Source organism: Trifolium pratense, linkage group LG1 (genome assembly GCF_020283565.1).
Source record: "Trifolium pratense cultivar HEN17-A07 linkage group LG1, ARS_RC_1.1, whole genome shotgun sequence".
Classification (NCBI taxonomy): Eukaryota; Viridiplantae; Streptophyta; class Magnoliopsida; order Fabales; family Fabaceae; genus Trifolium; species Trifolium pratense.
In genome coordinates this window covers 48802127-48823536 of record NC_060059.1, presented here as the reverse complement: position 1 = coordinate 48823536, position 21410 = coordinate 48802127, and the positions used below count along the sequence as shown (strand labels likewise).

General features: G+C 32.4%; 1 protein-coding gene and 1 long non-coding RNA gene across 2 annotated transcripts; one reads left to right on the top strand and one right to left on the bottom strand.

Annotated features, from left to right (window-relative positions):
* Window positions 1–4881: 4881 nt before the first annotated feature.
* On the bottom strand, window positions 4882–10985 carry LOC123904081 (probable serine/threonine-protein kinase kinX). Its single transcript, XM_045953772.1, has 3 exons — window positions 9952–10985; window positions 7870–8062; window positions 4882–5642 (listed from the first exon to the last, which is right to left on the bottom strand). Exons 1-3 carry the CDS (start codon window positions 10786–10788, stop codon window positions 5137–5139), a joined length of 1536 nt encoding a protein of 511 aa, XP_045809728.1. The 5' UTR covers window positions 10789–10985; the 3' UTR covers window positions 4882–5136.
* A 7824-nt stretch (window positions 10986–18809) lies between these two features.
* LOC123904075 lies at window positions 18810–20267 on the top strand. The gene is made up of 3 exons (XR_006808240.1): window positions 18810–18993; window positions 19192–19287; window positions 19453–20267. It is a non-coding gene; the product is annotated as an uncharacterized LOC123904075 (long non-coding RNA).
* The last annotated feature ends 1143 nt before the right edge of the window (window positions 20268–21410 follow it).

Below are 21410 nucleotides of genomic sequence, written 5' to 3'. Positions count from 1 at the left end.
TCGTTTCTTGCTCTCTAAGCTTCATCCATGGCGGATCACTCTTCGTTTATGCCTCCTTCCATTCCTAAATTCGACGGATTCGATGATCATTGGGCTGAATTGATGGAAAATCTACTGCGTTCGAAAGAATATTGGAGTTTAATTGAGAATGGAGTTGTGGTAGCTCCTGCAAATGCTACACAAGATCAAATCAAAGCGGCTGAGGAAAGTAAATTGAAAGATCTGAAGGTAAAGAACTACCTCTTTCAATCTATTGATCGCTCCATCCTTGAAACCATTCTTGTACGAGGCACTTCTAGAGACATTTGGGAATCTATGAGAAGAAAGTATCAAGGTTCTAATAAGGTGAAACGTGCTCAATTGCAATCATTGAGGCGTGATTTTGAAATTCTTTGCATGAAAGAAGATGAATCAGTCACAGATTTCTTCGCAAGAACTCTTGCTATTGCCAACAAAATGACATCACATGGTGAAAGATTGACTGATGGCAACATTGTTGAGAAAATCTTGCGATCAATGACTTCCAAATTTGAGTATGTTGTATGCTCAATTGAGGAATCACATGATGTGACCACCATGTCCATAGATGAACTCCAGAGTAGTTTGCTTGTTCATGAGGGAAGAATGAAGATTCACAAAGTAAAAGAGGAAGAGCAAGCTCTGAAGGTGTCTAATTCCAATCTTGGAAGAGGATCTGCAAATTCTAGGGGTAGGGGTCGTACCAGCTCAAGAGGGCGTGGGAGAGGTGGTAGAACAGCTGCAAATACCTCAAAAGAATTTGTAGAATGCTATAGATGTCACAAGCTTGGCCACTATCAAAATGAGTGTCCAACTTGGGAGGAAAATGCAAATTTTGCTGAATTTGATGAGCATGAAGAAATGTTAATGATGGCTCAGAATCAATCAAATGTCAACACTAATCAGGTTTGGTTTCTAGACTCTGGCTGTAGCAATCATATGATTGGCACCAAAGAATGGTTATTTGACTATGATGATACATTTCGTGAGACTGTTAAGCTTGGTGATAATTCCACAATGTCTGTAATGGGTAAGGGAAATGTGAAGATAAGTTTGCAAGGCAAAATTAGTGTCATCACTGATGTATACTATCTACCAAATTTGAGAAACAATTTGTTAAGCATAGGGCAGCTACAACAAAAGAATCTCACAATTGTTTTCAACAAAGATACTTGCAAGATATTTCATGAAGAAAGAGGTTTGATTGTGTCAACTCCCATGACAGTCAATAGAATGTATATTCTACTTTGTCCAGTTATCACTCCAAGCTGCTTAAAGACAACTCATGAGAATGAGGGTTCTCTCTGGCATCACAGGTATGGCCATTTGAGCTTCAAAGGTCTACACACACTTGCAAAGAAGGATATGGTCAATGGATTACCCCTACTGCAAGAAAGTCAAGAATTGTGTAGTGATTGTGTAATCAGCAAGCAACACAGGGATTCAATCCCTAAAACATCATCATGGAGAGCCACTGAAAAGCTTGAATTGGTTCATTCAGATATATGTGGTCCCATCACACCCACATCTAATGGAGGTTGTAGATACTTCATTACCTTTACAGATGATTACAGCAGGAAAACATGGACCTATCCTTTAAAAGAGAAATCAAGTGCTCTTGCTGTGTTTAAAAGGTTCAAAGCATTAGTTGAAAATGAGTCAAATCAGTCAATTAAGTGTCTTAGAACAGATAAAGGTGGAGAATTCCTTTCTGATACTTTCAATGATTTTTGCAGTGAGTATGGCATAAAAAGGCAATTGACTGCAGCCAATACTCCTCAACAGAATGGAGTATCTGAGAGGAAGAATAGGACATTAATGAATGTAGTCAGAAGTATGCTGAATGGAAGAAATGTCCCTAAGAGGTTTTGGCCAGAAGCAGTAGTTTGGGCTACTTATGTGATCAACAGAAGCCCTACCTTGTCTGTGAAGAACATGACACCTGAGCAAGCTTGGAGAGGTACAAAACCTTCTGTTTCATTCTTTAAAGTGTTTGGTTGTATAGGGTATGTGCATGTACCTGATGTTAAAAGAAAGAAATTGGATGCAAAAGGAATCAAGTGTGTTCTTTTGGGTGTGAGTGAAGAGTCAAAAGCCTATAAACTCTATGATCCCATTCAGAAAAAGATTATAATCAGTAGAGATGTTGTGTTTGATGAGAATCAAGGATGGAATTGGGAAGATAAGAACAAAAGTAAGATAGCAGAAGATTATGAAAGCATTGATCTTGAAGTAACTGAACCATTGGTTGGAGAAGATGAGCCTACTAGTTCAGTGAACAATGGAAATCATGCTGATGAAGAGAATGATCATGAAGATCATGATGACAATAGTAGTACTGAAGGAGAAGAGACTTCATTACCTCCAAGAACCAGAAAGCCACCTGGTTGGACTAGAGACTATGTCACAGATTTAAACAGTCAAGAGGATTTGCAGAATTTAGCTGCTTTTTGCAATAATGAAGATCCTATCTCTTATGATGAAGCAGCTAAAGTTGAAGGCTGGAAACAAGCTATGGATCAAGAAATAGAGTCCATTGAGAAAAACAATACTTGGGAGCTGGTAGATCTTCCAAAAGGAGTTAAGAAAATTGGTGTGAAATGGGTCTACAAGACAAAGTATAATGAACATGGAGAGGTTGAGAAGCTTAAAGCCAGGTTAGTGGCCAAAGGTTATACTCAGCAATATGGAATTGACTTTAATGAGGTATTTGCCCCTGTTGCTAGATGGGATACTATTAGATCAATACTTGCTGTTGCAGCTTCAAAAGGTTGGCCTGTGTACCAACTTGATGTGAAAAGTGCCTTTTTGCATGGAGAGTTAGTTGAAAATGTGTTTGTTGATCAACCTCCAGGTTATGATAAGCAAGATGGTAAGGTGTATAAACTTAAAAAGGCATTGTATGGTCTTAAACAAGCACCAAGGGCTTGGTACAGCAAGATAGAATCCTATTTTACAGAAGAAAAGTTTGAGAAATGCCCTCATGAACACACATTGTTTATGAAATATGATGGAAAGGGAAATATGCTAATTGTGAGCATATATGTAGATGACTTGATTTTTACTGGAAGTAGTGCCCTAATGTTTGAAGAATTTAAACATTCTATGGAAAGAAAGTTCTCTATGACAGACTTAGGAAGGATGAGGTTCTTCCTTGGAGTGGAAGTAATGCAAACTGATCATGGAATTTTCATCTATCAGCAAAAGTATGCAAGAGAACTTCTGATGAGGTTTAACATGGCACAATGCAATAGTGTGAACAGCCCTATAGTGCCTGGTAACAAGTTGACTAGAGATCAAGATGGATCCATTGTTGATGCTACAAACTACAGGCAGATCATTGGTTGTTTGATGTATTTACTAGCTACTAGGCCTGATCTCACTTTCTCAGTCTGCTTGATTGCAAGATACATGGAGAAGCCTAAGGAAGCTCATTTGATGGCTGCAAAAAGAGTGATGAGATATCTGAAAGGGACACTGAATCTTGGTATTTTGTACAAAAGAGGTGATGATTTGAAGTTACAGGGATGGTCTGATAGTGATTATGCAGGAGACTTTGATGATAGGAAAAGTACATCTGGGTATGTCTTTATGCTTGGCTCAAGCCCTATATCATGGTCATCAAAAAAACAAGCTATTGTTACATTGTCAACTACTGAAGCAGAATTTGTGGCAGCCACTGCTTGTGCCTGTCAAGGAATTTGGCTAAGAAGAATTCTTGAGCAATTGAATCAGCAGCAAAGTTGCACTGTTATACATTGTGACAATAACTCCTCCATCAAGCTTTCTATGAATCCAGTTTTACATGGTAGATCTAAACACATTGATGTGAGGTTTTATTTTCTGAGAGACTTAACCAAGGATGGAGTGGTGAAGCTCATTCATTGCAGCACTCAAGATCAGATAGCAGACATTATGACCAAGGCTTTGAAGCTTGAGTCATTTTGCAGGTTCAGAGAAAGGCTTGGACTTTGTGATGTTCACAGTTTGGCTTAAGTCCTGTGGTGTTTTTCAGTTTTGTTTAGTATTGTTTTTTGCATTTTATTTGATGTAAACTGTATGAGATGTTCAGTTTAGGGGAGTGTTTGTTAGAATCACATAGCTTGCAGGCCAAGCCAGCCTTAGTGGCGCGCGCGCTAGTGGGCTTGCCTTGGCATTGGGCCAAGTTTGTTAGGCTTGTGTATGTGTATCTCTCTATATATAGAGAGCTTGTATTGTTGGAATAATCAATGAGAATACAAACCCCTTTGTTCATAACAACTACAATATTATTCCATCTAGTGTCCCCCAGACCCCAACTACAATTCCTTCTACACCACCACAAGCTTAGTATCATTCTTTCTGAAGAAGTTGAAAAATAACTAGGAAGATAGTGTAATATACACTGCATTCTCAACCACTTTATTTGATATACTAAAGGCTCCCCAAACATATACTTTAGAGAGACGTTTTGCATGATATCTTTAGTTCACATTGCTGGCAACAAGTGTCTTCATTATTCATCTCTTAAGATAATAGGGTTGGAAATTAAACAATATATGGATTCAAAATTCATTATTAAAATTAACATTGATGTTTAACCCCCATCTCATTACTCCTCATTACATCAATAAAAATAGAACACCATAAGTCAATCTCAAATTTTCTTAAGTCTCTTTTACTCATGTTTCTCTTTCTACTTTTTTTTTTCTTTAATCTTATCACGTCATATATATTTTTAAAAGTCGTACGGAATCATTTATAATTTTTTCTCCGCCACTCTAACCCATGAAGTGAACAAAATGGATTCTCTACAATCGGCTGCACCATAAAATCGGTTAGATAATATATAAGCTCGAGATCAATACTTGTAACAAAATTTAATTAGGAAAAGTGATTTACAGAATTCTCAAAGAACAACGAACTTCATACATGAGTCATGTACATATCCCCCATGCTTCCCCTCAAACCCAAATTAAATTTTGGCCTCTTTTTCTTAACTAAAACTAGTCTATTTTTAAAATAAGTTTCAACTCATACTATACTCTTCTAATATCTAATAATAAAAGAATAAAGATAATCAATATTCATTAACATAATTAAGTACCTCATAAACTCCCTCAAAATTTACCCACATAATTAACATACTAATTCCTCTGAAAATTCATCAACTAAAAAGCTAAAGATAGAAAGCTCAACCTCTCTAGCTAGCTCTTTTGTCTCCTCATTATGTTTCTTCCACCCAATTTCCTCTCTAGTAAAATCCTCTTCTATCATCATATCAATAGTGTTAGATTCCACTTCTTTCCACAATTCCATCTTCTTGCATACCCTTTTCATTACATTGTTCATATCTTGTGAACAACTAAGTTCTTTCTCTTCTTCCTTAATGAGATCATAAACAAGTCTCTTAAGAACTTCTTGGTCTTGCCATCTATCATGAACACTTGAATTGTAGAGGATTTCATTGACTATTTCTCTTAGAGCCTTTTCTTCACATGGTGCATCGCTTTCATCTTCATCGTCATCTTCGAAAAATGTTTCGCACTCGTTTTCTTCTTGCATTCTTTTCTCGAGTTCTAATGGATCTAATTCTGCAAGTTGCTCGAATCTACGAAGTCTATCTAATAGTTGTTGCTTGGTTCCTGAAAATTTAATACACAAAAAGAAAATCAATAATAAATATCTTCACAAGATTTGCTTAATTTTGCAATAAAACTAGGCTGGGGCAGATGACCCGCAGGTAGGTTCTTACGGCCGAAATTAGTAAAGTCCATGAATACTGATATGATTTTTTGTATTCGGGGAAACACTCTTGAAATATAGTGTGATTTGGAGAATACTCTCATATTTTTATTTTTATCCTCCTTATAATTCATAGTTATATTGCTCTATATATAAAACTACAAGAAAAACAAATTTCTACATCATATCTTTTAAAATAACAAACTAATTTTAAATATTCTAAACGTTTTCTTAAAATTTTAAACAGAAATATAAATCTTAAATCTTAATAATATCTATTTTAAATATAACTCTAAAATATATTTAAATTTAAAATCTTCAAAAATATTAAAGCATTATTCGCAACAAATACTTCACAAACAACAAGGTAACATAAAAATAAAAAATAAAAATTATAAAATTGCTTAGACATTGCAAAAAAAAAATTTTGACATAAGACATTTCAAATTAAAACATCAAATTTCAACTTTTTTTATCTTTACAATATGAACAAATTTCTTAATTCTTGCAATTAACTACACATAGATATAACACCAATAGGAACTAGATAACACCAAATAGGTAGATGCATAAAAGCTCTAGGGACAATGTGAATTGAAGTAATAGAAAATTTACATATTAAAACTTTTTTAAGAGAAAAAAATTCTCAGTCACTACATACAGTCAACATAACTTAACTATTAAACAAGATCAGATCATTTATATTCTAATTTCAAAACATAAACCTAGAATTCGAATCATCTAATCTTTATTGAACTTTAAAAATATATTAACGGCATTGACTATGATTTTTTTAGAGCATGTAATACATTTCCTAAAATTAAAATGCATAAAAAGGTCTTGAAGAATTCAAACTAAGTCAAGTGTTTAAATGCACACATGTGAGTGAAGCAATAACTCACATGGCAAGTTGCAACATTTTGACCAAGTTAAATAAATCACACACATAAGAATACTAAATTCTCAACAACCAAAAATTACCATCAAAACATGATGAAACCTCATATTGCTGAAACCTTATACAAGACATTGAATAGAAGCATCACAATCAAGACAGATTTTCTTCTGACATTAAGAAATTTTGTGGGTCATGTTGAAATTTATAACCATACATAAGTGATTATGTCTAATGGTTAAAAACAAAGAGTGAGCCAAATTCACATTCAATGCAAAATGCCTGCTATATGATGAACTACTGTAATATTTAAATGGAACCCACAAAGTTGGATGTTAATATGTTTCAATTTGAGCACAATCATTTCACCAACTAGCACCTCTTATGGTATTTTTTGTATCGGACAATCAACTTTTTTTTAATGGAAAACGGACAATCAACTTTGAAGAAACGTGTACGCTGGTATTTTGATGGAAAACGACTATACAACAAAAAATGACAAAAATATTAAAATAAATTGAGCTTAATGAGAATGCAACATTGGCATAAGTTTAAAATATGCAGACATTGTATGAAATATGCAAGAATTGGGAGTTCGAATCTTTGTACACTTATTTATTTATCTTGAAAGATGAAATTCTAAACTTTAAAATATATAAGAATAACATATAAGTTCTGAAATATATTAAGGCTTTGTTTGAACAAACAGCTTATTTTCAACTCATAGTACATGCTACTTATTATTGTTTTTGTATATGCTATAAGCTATTTTCATAAACTATATTAGAGAACTTATAAAATAAGTTGAAAAAAGCTTATAAAAATACCATAAACAGTTTTTATAAATTCTACCAAACAATTTAATAAAATAAAACTTATGTCGATAGATAAGCTTAATTAAGTTCATCCAAACACACCCTATATTTGTCGATTCATTCTCTAGCGAATACAAAAAGTTGTCATGTTAGTCTTTAACATCTTAACCATAGAAGTTGAATTGATGGTTTTTATATACTAAGCATATGTTTAATATTATGGTGAGTATGTCAGAATCATGATAACCACCATAAATTTGGCATATCTATTGTGATACGAAACATACATTAAATAATGAGCCGTAGTACTTGTTATTTTTATGTTATTTTTATGTAACTTAGTGATTAAACTGGAGTCAGTATGCTTTATGATTAAATTGATGATTAACTCTAAAACCAAATAAAATAATGACATACTTTGTACATTGGCGTAGCTACACTCCAAATCATAATCATCCTCTTCATCATCGTTTTCATGGCAATCATCATCATCATCATCATCATCATAATCCTGAAAGGGTGGATCTAAAACAGATACTGGACTACACTGTTCCTTCTCTTCCTCATCTTTAGCTGATTGGAATTTGTTCACACCGTCAACTTCTTTGTCCTATAAAAAATTCATAACAACTTTAATTTAGAATAATAATATCATAATTGGAGTAGTTAACATAATTTCTTAATCATTCTAATAATGTGTAGTATGATATAGACTCAATACTTGATCCATAATTGGGTTTTTTATTCATAAATTTGGGTTGTTATTGACTTTAATCGCTACTACACAACAATACACTTAATGACAAACAAAAATACAAATGAGAAACTATACATTAGTATTATCTATAACAATATATAAAGGGGATAAGGGAGTTTGGGCTGGATTTTTTTTGGTCCATTTTGCCCTTAACTTCCTTTATGGTTTTTTAATTATTCCATAATTGCCCTTAACTTCCTCTTTTTTTTTTTTATGATTTTTTCATCTATATCTATTCTATACTTCTATAACAATATATCTATAACAATATATAAAGGGATAAGAGAGTTTGGGCTGGATTTTTTTGGTCCATTTTGCCCTTAACTTCCTTTATGGTTTTTTAATTATTCCATAAATGCCCTTAACTTCCTCTTTTTTTTCTTATGGTTTTTTCATCTATATCTATTCTATACTATAATATATATAAAAAGAATACATGAGTTTTGGGGTAGAATTTTCATAATACCAACATTACCCTTGCTTTTTTTTAGTAGCAACAAAAATCTTTTATTAACAAACTCACCATAACATAAGGCGTATCTTTTTTTTGGGTACATAAGTTAGACACAGGCAGGCGCCTGCCTGGCCTGCTAGTTAGTAATAAATAGAATGTCGGAATCAGATAATAACCATAGAACAAACAAAAAACATAATAAAGTCATTATTTACTGAATAACCACCACCTGGTAGTTAAAAAAGTAAGGACACCAAACCAAATCCATTGAATTGAATTTACCTATTTTACCCTCTTCTAAATTGATATTTTAACATATTTGGCAAAAATGAAAGGGTTATAATTGTCATAGTAAATAGCAAAGTTCCCGCAAAATTATCAGTCACAGAATGCGGATCTTATTTGCCGACAATAAACCACCACGGTACAAACAAACACTGTAAACTCACGAGTTTAACTCGGTGCTGCAACTCACTAGTCCACAAAGTACCGAGTCAGACCCGTCACTTGAATTGAAACAATGATCAACAAAATCAGCTGATATACAACATTTTTTTTTCAGCTGATAAAGTTGAATATAGTACTTATTTATCAAAAAAAAAATGAAAATATAACCAAACAATTGGTCTCAAATGTAGAATTCTTAGTAGGAACAATTTATAAGCAAATTTTTTAAATTCCATTTCTAATTAGAATAATTATCAAATTTTATTTACCTCGCAAAAATTAAAAATATTTTGAATTTAGACTATACGTAAATTTTATTTATTTATTTCTTTCCAGTCTAATAGTTTAGTTGTTAAAATTTCGAATCTCACTTCTGCATAATATATACGATCTCACTACCAATTGAGCTATGCTATGTTACATTCTACTCCTACATTTAATAATATTTCCTATGGTCTAAAATAAGTGTAGTATTTAACTATTGCATACTTATATCAAAAAATTTACCATTCATATATTTAAATATGTATTATTTTTTATTATGAAAAAGTTGATATTTTAAAAGTATTTTTATTGAAACAAATCTATTTTTACATTAATATATTTAACATTTTTCATAGTAGAAAAAAATGAGCAAAGTAAGTTATGTAAATAATGCACACTTATTTTGAGATAGAGAGTAAAATATTGTTTAACCAGACTAAAATTGAAGCTGTTAAAAAAAAATGACTAAAATTGAAAATAAAAATTAGAGAATAGAGACTAAAGTAATTTAAGAAAAAAACATAAATTATAAATTATATATTTTTATTAAAAAAAAACATTTAAGAAAATGACAAACCTCTGTTTGGTGACGACTAGGTGAATCCGCCGGCGAAGAAAACTCCGGCGTACGGTGGCCAGAGGAAGAAGACACACTCCTTTCAAGAACAAAACGAAAAGGGCTTTCACAGAAAAACCCACGATGATCAAAACAAACACAATCTTCATTCTGTTTCTTCTTATTCATCACAAACTCATCAACCTCATCACAAGAATTTCCACTACTCGAAGTTTCCATATCCAACGATTTATCTTCATTACTCTCAGACCAAACACCACTACTACTATGTCTTCCATTGCAATTGCAAGAAGAACATGTAAACCCCACTTCACAGGAACACACTCTGATTTCATTGTAACATTTTCTATCTCTTTTTCCAATAGAAGAATCCCATCTCAAAATATCCTTAACAGAAACATTGTTATTACCTTCAATTGTTGATGATTCACTCTTTTTGTTTCTGTTTCGTTGTGTTAGTTTCTTCAACAACGAACCAAAAACCCCAAAAGATTTGTTTTTGTAATGGGGTTTCTTATTATTCTGAATTTTGAGAGCTGCTTCGAGTAAAAGCGACGCCGTTTTAGCAGGAATTTGAAAAGTGGTTTTTGTTGGTGAAGAGAATTCAAAAAGTGGTGATTTTTTTATATCTGGTGTGTTTTGGAATGAGAAAAAACAAGCATTTTTGCGGAGATTAACTGTTGTTGTTGGTTTTTGTTTCTTCAATTGTATGGTGTTGTTTGTGGAAGGTCTTTTTAGTAAATTAATACGTTTTTCTGTAATGTAGTTGGTTAGAAGGAATGGTTCTTGATCTTCTTTGAGTAGTTCATGTAAGTGCTTCTGAGCTGCTGTTGCCATAATACAGAAATGAATTAATGGTTTTACCAAACAGAGCTTAAGTTAGGTGTTGATGTGAATTGTGATGTTGAAGAGGTTTTGAAGTGTGTTTTTTGAAAGGGTTAAATAGAAGGAGAAAATTTGAGAGAGAGGAAGGAATGAGGAGAGTTCGTGATTCAAATCTAAGATGATGGGTTAAAATATCGAGGCAAAGTAGAGTGAACTTGTGGTAATGAAAATATTCTTAAATGAAAAATGCTAAAAAGTGTCCCGAGCACCGCGTCCCGGATACTATTTAAGAAATTAAATATAGTAATTTTATATTGGAGTTTGTATAGTTAACTTCTCAAAAGTCTAAAAAATATTATTTTTAATTTAAATTTTTCTCTTTTTAATTTTCTTAATCAGTCTATCGGGGACACCGGTTAATATGTCGCTTGTTAAATTAATGACATGGAAGGTGTAAAAATATTGCCAGTTGTATTAATGGAGTTTAAAAATAAATAAATAAAATTGGGTGCAAAGTGCAAACAAAATGTATGTAGGTGTGTTGTGTCTTGGTTTGAGGATTGAGACTATCAGAGGATATTTTGTCGTTTATGGGGAAGACTTAAGCAAAACCACCACCCTATTGTACTGCCTACTACATACTCCCTCTATTTTTAAAGTATACTCTCTCGTCCTAAGTTATAAATAAATATATACTATATATTTTTTTGCTTTAAATTTTATGTTATAAATTTAAATAAAGTTAAGCATAATATGTGTTTAACCAAAGAGTTTACAAGAGGTTGCAGAAAATGCAATAACATCAACAATCCGAAAATTATATTTAAATCATAATTAAAACATTTCTTTTTTAGACTTCGACCACTATCATGATAGTCTGTTTACCTTGTCAAACAATGTCTCCATTGAAGATTTTTTATGAACAAAAATTCTATTGATTCCTTTCTTCTAGAGAATCCAACCAGGGCCGGTTCCGAGATTTTAGATGCCCAGGACAAATAATAAAAATGGACCCCTGATAAAAAATAAAATGAAAAAAAATTATTTAAATTATAAATAGTATCAATAACATCAAAAATAGTCATTTATCCGTGTAACTAACATAAAGATAAGGTCATTTCACAATAAAAATTGCAACTTAATTTTATAAATTAATTCTTTATTTTCAAAGAAATAATAAAATGTAGTTTTTTTTTCAAAAAAATAAAGTAGCGAAGTTATTTATAAATTATATAAAGTGATTTTTTTTTAGAAAAAACTAACCATGTTAAAAGAGGAAACAATTTTAAAAATAGTTAATGAAATGTTCATTATAAATGGATTACAATGAATGTAAACGAAATGGATGACAACAAAATAAAAGTAAACAAAAGCATCAGGAAAAGAAATGGATTACAACAAAATAAAAGTAAACAAAAGCACTAGATGGGAGTTGAAATCACACCATCTTGGAACCGAACTCGCACGCCAACCATTAGGACAGCATTCATTTTGTGTTATAAATTCGCAAAACCAATACTTGACTACTATTAACTTGATGGGCCTGAAAAAATATTGAGGCCCCCAAAATTTGGAGGCCCTGGGCTCGGGCCCTGCTTGCCCTGGCCCAAAACCGGGCCTAAATCCAACAAGTCAACCAAACCACTTGTAAACCTGATCAAACTTCTCTACGAAAAACATAAGCATTACAAAATTGTGAAGTGTGGTCATCAACAACATTTGATAATCGACCACACACACCTAACCAATGAAGAATTTTTTTCCAAAGAAAATGAGAAAATTGCAACAAAAAAAAAAAAAAAATTGGTTGGAAATTTCAGCGACTCCACAACCACTTGCACATAATATTGAATCCAAATGAGTCATTTCTCGACGAATTAAATTATCTTTTGTTAGAAGCCTATTATTTAATAACCTCCAAGCAAAAATAAATACTTTCAAGGGAGCAATTTTGTTCCATGTAACGTCATTCTGGGCAATCACTACTAACGGAACAATGAGAGTTAAGTAGTTAATAAATGATAAGCTTTGATGACCGAGTAACTTGTATTAGGATCAGACAACCACCTCCACCAATTTGGTGTACCGTGCTGCAAGAAAATAAAATCCAAAGCGGCACACACTCCATATATAATTCCCCCTCCCACACAAAGAGACATTGCCGCCATCTCCATCCTGCTTCCCCCACTCCACACCCCATCTTATACATATTTGCAACCGAAATAATATTATCTACGGATAACTCAAACAGTCTAATAAGTTTAATGTTAAGAGGTTCATCACCTAACCATTTAGCTCTCAAAATATCAAGTACCTTCCTCATTACCCACCTTCCTACTTAAGCTAAGATCGAACCTCCGCCCAAAAACCAACCCCTTGTAAAACGTCACACACATCCTTCCACCAACTAGATGTGTTCCTCCCGCCATCCCTCACCCGCCCACGGCCCATCCTCAACGTCATATTTTGCAACCAGAACCTTATACCACAACCCCTCTTGCTCAACCAACAACCTTCACTTCTCTAAAAGAGATAAATTGAATTCTCTAACCCTTTGTACCCCCAATCCGCCAACCTCCATATCATGACAAACTTTGTTCCACTTCACCGGCCAGGTTATCTTACGCCATATGTTATATTTTTAGATTACTATGTTATATGCATGAATTTTTCGTTGTTTTATAGGGTGACTAATCTCTAAGGTGGATATATCCCTCTAAAATATATATTTTTCACATGCAAAAGTTAGAAGTTAAATTACCGATCAAACCACTAACTATTTGTTTAAAGGATCTAAGACTCTAACCATCTAGACTAATCGATGGTTGGTGTATCTTTGTTTAGCTGAAAAAATTAAAATGAAAAAAAAATTAACCAGAAGGTGGTTCCTATACTAAAACAAGAAGGTTATGATACTACTATATTCTAAACTATGGTAAATTTTAATATGGACTACTTTTTCGAGTGGTCTATGGTGGACCTGCTGTATTAAAAAATATTTAAAATATTATCGATAATATACGTTGATGTTAGAAAGTATACCTTAATGGTTATTTTCATTTTTATGATTAAAATAATGACTTAATTGACACCGATTTGATTAAAATGACATATAATAAACATGTGACTCGTCCTGAATTGACTAATAATTTCAGTTTTTTAACCATAAAAATGAGAAGAATCGTAATTTTTATTTTTAAAAAATATAATTGACAGTCGTTAAAATTTCTGATGATTTAAGCATTGGTCCACGGTGAATCACTTATTAAACTGGTCCACCATAGCATTAAGTAATTGTAATTAATTTTTTTATGAAAATATATGATAATTTATTTTACAAAATTATCCTATATTAATAATATGAAAAAGACAAATCAAAGAATTAATAAAAGAAAGTGGTAATAATAAAAGGTATAATAGAAAGAAATATTATTAAATTAGGAATCAATTTTTTAAAAGTTGATTTAGGTTTAACTAAAATCGTTTAGGATAACTCAAATTCGAATTTTATTAAAACAATTATTGATCAAACTTTATTTATTTAACCAAATCTTTTTTCTAAGATTGTACACTAAAAAAAATAACTTCAAGTTTTTTATTAATATTATAAAGCAATTTATAATTGTGATGGATACAGCGTCTTTATTTTGTAGTTCCGTTTATCCCGACATCTGTTGGTCTTGTGCAGTGACCGATTATTATTAATATTTTGTCGTTAAAAAAATAAAATTAAAAAGATAAAAATGATATTGTGTAATAAATGCACCGTCATTGGGTGTACCCCCACATAATACAGCCAATGGTGCGAGTTATTTTCACACGTGTCTGATTAATTGTGTCATTACATTGGATTCTCTTCTCCGTCCTCAGGTGCAATGCATGCGCACACTTTTATCACCAAACCTTCTGTCGTGTGTGTGTGTGTGGATCTCTAATTTAAAGATTTTAATTATTAAACGGAATAAAATATGTTTGCAAGATTGTTTGTTTGCTGGTAGTATTCAACGTTTTATCTTCTGTGGTGAAAAATTGAGGTAAAAGAAATCGAAAATGGAATATATATTACTAGTATTATTATTATTATTATGGACAATCATCTACCAAATTACGAATCGATTTTTTTTATGTAGTTGATTTCAGTTTACCAAAACACTACAATTTAATAAAATACGGAGTATTATCTAAAATTCACTGAGTTGATAAAATAGAAAGTGCAGTGTCCCGTGAATTTAGTTCGGGGTTTGAACTCCGGTCATCCCACTTATCCACCTTAAGGGTGGAAATTCTAGCCACTAGATTAATTGACAAAAAAAAAAAAGTGTAGTGACCGGTCTTCACGAACATAACTCAGTTGATAAGAACATATATTGTATTATATAACACATTAAGCATATGGTCAGAAGTTCGATTGTCTGACTCTTGCATATGCAAAAAATTTAGTTGACAGAGAAGAATTCATCTCTCATATAATTTAATTTACTTACCCAAAGGTTCCGGAGATTAGTCCCTATATCATGGTGACCCCACAAAATAATATTAAACCTAAGAAATGTGTAAGTAAATTAATTTCTATGCGGATATGGTGCACGATTATTTAAGAAGAAAGGTTTAAAAGGATCGTTTGCAGACGACAGGTCTCGTGCAAAGATATTTGCAGTTTGGTTTTGCATATTAGAATCGTCTACAAAGGTGGTGTTGGTTTTCTCCATTCATCTTTGGTTCAATTCTGATGCTTCACGCCATGAGTTGCTTTGGTTCGCCACTGTCGCCATTTTGGTTATTGTGTTGTTCTTTCAATGGTAGGCGGTGACTTTCTTAGGATTGTTATGCTCGAAAGGGTTGTTATACTTGTTGTTCACAACAAGTTGTCGGTTAGTTGATCCCTTTCGTGTTGTCGCCGGTTCCACCCGTTGTACCCAATGACGGGCTTGAAGTTAACTTCAGGCTCGTCTTTAGTTACCTCACTTGGTTGTGTGCCACAGAATATCTATATCAATAATCGAGTTTGATTTTAGATTGTCAATGATACCTTCGTCATTGCTCTCGTTGACGCTAGACTATATGGCTCGAAAGAGTATCTTGCTTGATGTTGTCTGCTACAAGGAGCTATTGATTTTTGGAACAGTTTCATGTTAATGATTGGTCCATTCACCAAAATATAACTATTAATTTGACTGTTAGGTTTAACTAGAAGTTGATTATCTTTAAATTGTCATACGCTTTTGTATTGACGCTTTGAGCTAGCTAGGTTTATGTCCACCACCCCTCCCCAATTTTTCTATATAATTTTTTATCTAATATATAAGGAGACATAAACAACATATAAAAGTCAAGTTTGTTTTATCCCTTCATATCTAAATGCTCTTCGATTAAAAAAACAAAATCTATAAATCGATCACTACAAGAAAATACGTGATTTGCTACCAAAAGTTTGCTACAAAATGTTTTACTAGTTAATTTCAAGTATATTAGCCACCAATTGACTAAAATTAATTTTATATTATTTTTTTAACAAATTATTACTATTCTTATTTATTTATTTATTTATATTTTAATGCTTTATTATTATCTATCTCAGAGGTAAGAACACGCCACCGCTTTTACTCTACGGCGAAACCGCTCTCGATCTCGCTCGTTCACGATCTTCCTCCGCTCTGGTCTTGCTCCGTTCACGATCTCGCTTCGATCTCACTCTCCTCAATACATCTCGCTGCGGTTGCTATTCTTCGTTGAAATTTGATGATGTCTTCTGTTTCTTCTCCGATTGCAGTGTAACTTAAATTTCAACACTCTAATTTAGTTCCTTTTCACTAATTGTGCTTTGGATTTGATTTGAATTTCGGTTACTGAATTTGTTCACCAATTACGTTTTGCAAAAATTGAATTCATTAGGTTTTGCAAAAATTGAATTTAGGATTACTCTAATTTAGGTTTTGCACAAATTGAATTCAATTAGCGAAATGAAATTTGTGAGAAATTATTTTTGACTCCCCTTCGGTATTACATTGCCAAACGCAGCCTTAGATACAAACGAACGAAATCGAGAGAACAGAACGTGGTAGTGAAATCATGGCGTCGGTGGTGAAGAGCATCATAGATGGAGTTAAGGAGAAAGGTCTCGGCGGCTTCTTCAGACACCTCAAGAATGAAGGATACCTGTTTGTTCCTTTTCCTTTACAATTTCTCTTTTCAATTATTCAATTTCACAAATCGTAGTACCTTTAATTTTAGGGATTATTTATCCATAATGATGATTATTCAGCTCATGAATGTGTTTATTTTACTATTATTATATTCTTCTTATTTATCTGGAAATTTGAATTTTGTTAGTAGTTGAAATGAAACTTTGATTTGATTTTACAGCTCCTTGTTGATTTCAATTTTTCGGTTTAATTGATGCAAATTTTGTGTGCATTATTGGGAGAAATTTCAGATATAATTATTTAGGTTCCTTGATTTTGATTTGCTGATTATTCTTTTTCGATTTTTTTTTTGAATTTTCAGGAGATGCCTTCCTGATGGAAATCTATTGTAAGTCCATTTTTTGTTTTGTTTTGCCATTTTACTCTGTGCGTATGTATTCACGTAGGAACATGATAATGACGATAATGAGTTAAGTTTTGTTTTTGGTAATGGCGTTATAACGAAATGATAAGAATTTTTAGGCTCTGATTGGGAGTTTGGAGTAGAGAAGGGGAAGAGGGCTTTGGGGGGAAGGGAGGAAATGTAAATTGAGATAGTGGATTTTGAGAGAATGATGAGTAAATACTCACGATTTTGAATTTCGGTTACTGAATTTGTTCACCAATTACGTTTTGCAAAAATTGAATTCATTAGGTTTTGCAAAAATTGAATTCAGGTTACTGAATTTGTTTACCAAATTCACTTTACTGTATGCGATAGAATCAGATTATACTTATTGGATTGATTCTATAATTCACATTTGCAGTGGCATGTATTTAGATGATAATTCTTATTCTTACAGAAAAACTTTGTGTTAAGACAATAATCCTTCTGTATATTGATTGCCACTATCTTTATGTGTGTTCATAATGATCGCCTTTTTTCTAGTGTAGGTGATTTGTGATATGATTTAGTAAGTTAACAAATGCAACTTCTTTTTTCCTAGATTATTCATATAAACCTTAGCAGGTATGTCTTCTGATAAAAAATGAATTGAAAGTTAGACGAAAGTCTTACATAGCTTAGAGGTATGCATGCCTTAGTATGAATATACTTATGTAGTTATGACTTATGACAGTACATAGATAGCTATCCAATGTATAATTTTCAGCGTTCTAAATAGCACTTCTTCAGTCAAGTCTTCATTGCAAACTACTTCATAGCTATACTTACTTTGAAGAGATTATTTATATTTGATGGATTGTAATGAGTAGTGTACGGTGCCTGTTAGATTGATTAATTTATTTCTCTTCAGGGTTGGCAAGCAGCAACTGAGAGAAGCAAAATTACAAGCAATCAACCGTCTCCTTTAATTTACTCTTTAGGAACTCTTACTAAAGTGAATGATGAAACAATTGTGTCCCTAGACTATGGATATACAATCATTTATGTTTGTAAGTTTGAATTCTTTCTATTTAATATAAGTATTTATATGTTGATATCATTATACCAAACTTCATTGCTTTCTACGATGCTTCCAAGAAGATAGAGTTCAAAAATTTTATTAGACAAGTATAGAGAGAACGTTTCCTAAATCATCCAGCTTTATAGATCCATGGCAGATAGACAAATTTCTTATGAACATCTTAGCCAGTTCTCCAAGTGTTCATTTAGTATTGATAGATCCATGGCAAATAGACAAATTTCTTTTTTATTTTTCTTTCTTTTACTCTATTCAGTTTATTTTTTACAAAAAAAAGTATAAAATTATGGGACTTGTGAGTGGTTTTGTTGTCTGAATTTTTTAGACCGTGTAGCATCTCTTTTTATATGCTTATATTTTGCTTATACTTAGCATCTCTGAGACTACTTTGCTTTTGGATGAATTGAAGAAACTGTAAATGGACAAATTGAAAGTGATGCATCAATAACTTGTGTAATTCAATCTACCAAATAATTTAACTTATTCTTCCCTGCATCATTGAATCTAACACTTTTTTTTTCCCTAGCCTTAATGCAGTTGTGTATGGGAGTAACTGTTGGATCAGGGCATACATTCTTACCTTATAATTATTTGCTCTAAGTTTTCAAGCTGTAAGTTATCATGAGATTATGAGCTTCTAAATTCATGTATTTATTGATGTCAAAGCATTTTAATTGCAAATCTAGCTAAGCATGTTGCTGAGAGTGTATTAGTGGGAGTGTCTAAGATATTAGTGATTGGTTTGGTAGCAACTTTTGCCCCTGTTGTTCTTCCAGATTTTTTAGTTTCTTCTGTTATTGGCCTTGCAGTTTCCATGCCTTGGGCTTTCATTGTCAGCTTCTTGATGCCACAAAAAGCTAAAATAATCTAACATTGTGGACAGTTGCAAAAAGCTTTTATAACAGGTACTGATTCAAAGCTAGAAATGAAAATTATTCAGTTTGCTTTTACCAAATCAGTTTGAGATTTATGTGTAGAAGTAGGAATCTTTTATTCTACCAAACTGCTTTTTTTTGTTTTCGAATCTTTGATGAAGCTATTCTTTTTTTTATTTTTGATGATCCTACTAGTGCCTCACCAACTAGTACCTTTGAATTTTATTTTTGGTGTTGTGCCTCTCAATGCTTCGCTCCAAATGGATCTTGGGTTAGTCTCGTGGAGGATTGTATCTGACATTACTAAGGATAGGAAGGTCCTTAAGAAGATCTTGAAGGAAGGAGAGGGATATGAAAGACCAAATGATGGAGCTATGGTTCTAGGTACAGTTTTGCTAATAAAAGCTTTTAAAGGTTTTTGTACTTTGATTTCATTTGTAAAGTTGAGAATATTATGTCTTCATTTTCTTTAGGTTTTTTAGTTTTGACAAAGTTGGAAGATATACTTGATTACTTATATAATGCTAACATGTGTTTAGTTACTTTGTTATGCTTAAAATTTAGTCTTGTAGTTGTAAATCATGTTCATTTAATTAGGCTTATTTCGATTTTTTAATAGATGATAAATAATTTATAAGTAGCTTTAATTTTGGGCATGAATTCATAATCAGCATTTTATAATTATATATATTTTTTTTAAAAGCTTGGATTTGGCTGCGAAATCGCTAGCAATGTGTAGCTAGAGATTTATTGCGAAATTGTTGTGAAATATCCTAGCGATTTAGTTAGGAAACATAAACGTTTGAACATTATTTAACTAGGCATTAATTGGGAACTAGCTAGGATATTCAATATATTAGTTGCAAATTAGCTAGGAAATTTTTTGATAGGTGATTTGCCACCCAATCCATGCTACGCCCTGTACGACAGCTAATTCACAACAAATCTGTAGCTAACTCTGTTTTACTAGAGATTAGCTACGGATTAGCTACAAAGGCCGTCGTAGCAAATCCCGTATTTTCTTGTAGTGGATAGTTGAAAACTATTTTACATATGCATACAATAATAAATAAAAAATAATTGAAATATACCACACTACCTTAGTTTTGTCCTATTTAGACAATTTCCTACGTACCAAAATGAACCACGCATCGTTGGCATGGGGAAAATATGGCTTTTGTAGTTTTTGTTGTTCCCATTCCCCCAGTTATTTGTAGTATTTTCTAAAGGTTTTGGTCAAACATATTTTATTATTATAAATTAATTTGGAGACTTCGAATGGTACAACGAACGAATACGACATTTTAGTGTAAATAGTTAAAATAGGTCATTGAGTCACTCCAAGAAGACATGAAAATCTTTCTTTAAGGCATGAAGGAGACAAAACCATACCTTCTATAATAAGGGTATCCAGTAATGTATTGGGAAAACGACACAAGGCACTAATTTATCTCTTTCTTCACTACCAAACATTCCAACTAGAGGGTTCTCTCTTTTTCTCTCTTTTTATTTTTATTTATTATTATTTTTTTAAAATTAAAGGTATTCTCCGCGCGCAACTGCAGAGACTAATTCATTGAGGTAATTGAGATCCATTTGATAAAACTAGAGGTTCTCTTTCTTTATCTAGCAATGCAATTTTTGTGGACATTTAGGTACTTTCAACTTATGAAATTTTTTTCTAATTTAATTTTTTAAAATTAATGTTAATTTTTTTTTTAACAAGTGTGCATGAAATCCAGTCATTCTATTAAAAGACTCTAAACATATTTCTTGATTTAATTCAAAATGGCAACTCTTAGAGCCATTTAGCGGAGATTTTTAACTTCTACAAAAATATTTTGTGAAAATTTTAAAAACTGCAGCTTATAATTTTCACAAAATTTTAGAATACGAAGTAAGTTATGATAAGGCAAATGGTACTTCTTGACTTTCATTGATCATAGCAAGGCCTTATATAGCCCATGTACAAGATACAAGTTAGTTACAACAACTTAACAAACTTTAACAACCTTAAACTAAGCTAACTTGCGCCTTAAGCTTCAGCTGCAAACACGCGCGTGCCTTGACAGCAGGCCTGGCTCATAGGCTTGGCAAGCTTGCTCATGAGCATTGCATCTAACTAGCTTATATTTGATCAATACATCTAACAT

Excerpts from the sequence above, each read along its gene's own strand:
- LOC123904081 (XM_045953772.1), bottom strand. The coding sequence starts at position 10,788 with ATGGCAACAGCAGCTCAGAAGCACTTACATGAACTACTCAAAGAAGAT. Across the intron at positions 8,063-9,951 it reads CTAGTCGTCACCAAACAGAG|GACAAAGAAGTTGACGGTGT; the intron begins GTTTGTCATTTT and ends AATTTTTTATAG. Across the intron at positions 5,643-7,869 it reads TAGCTACGCCAATGTACAAA|GAACCAAGCAACAACTATTA; the intron begins GTATGTCATTAT and ends TTAAATTTTCAG.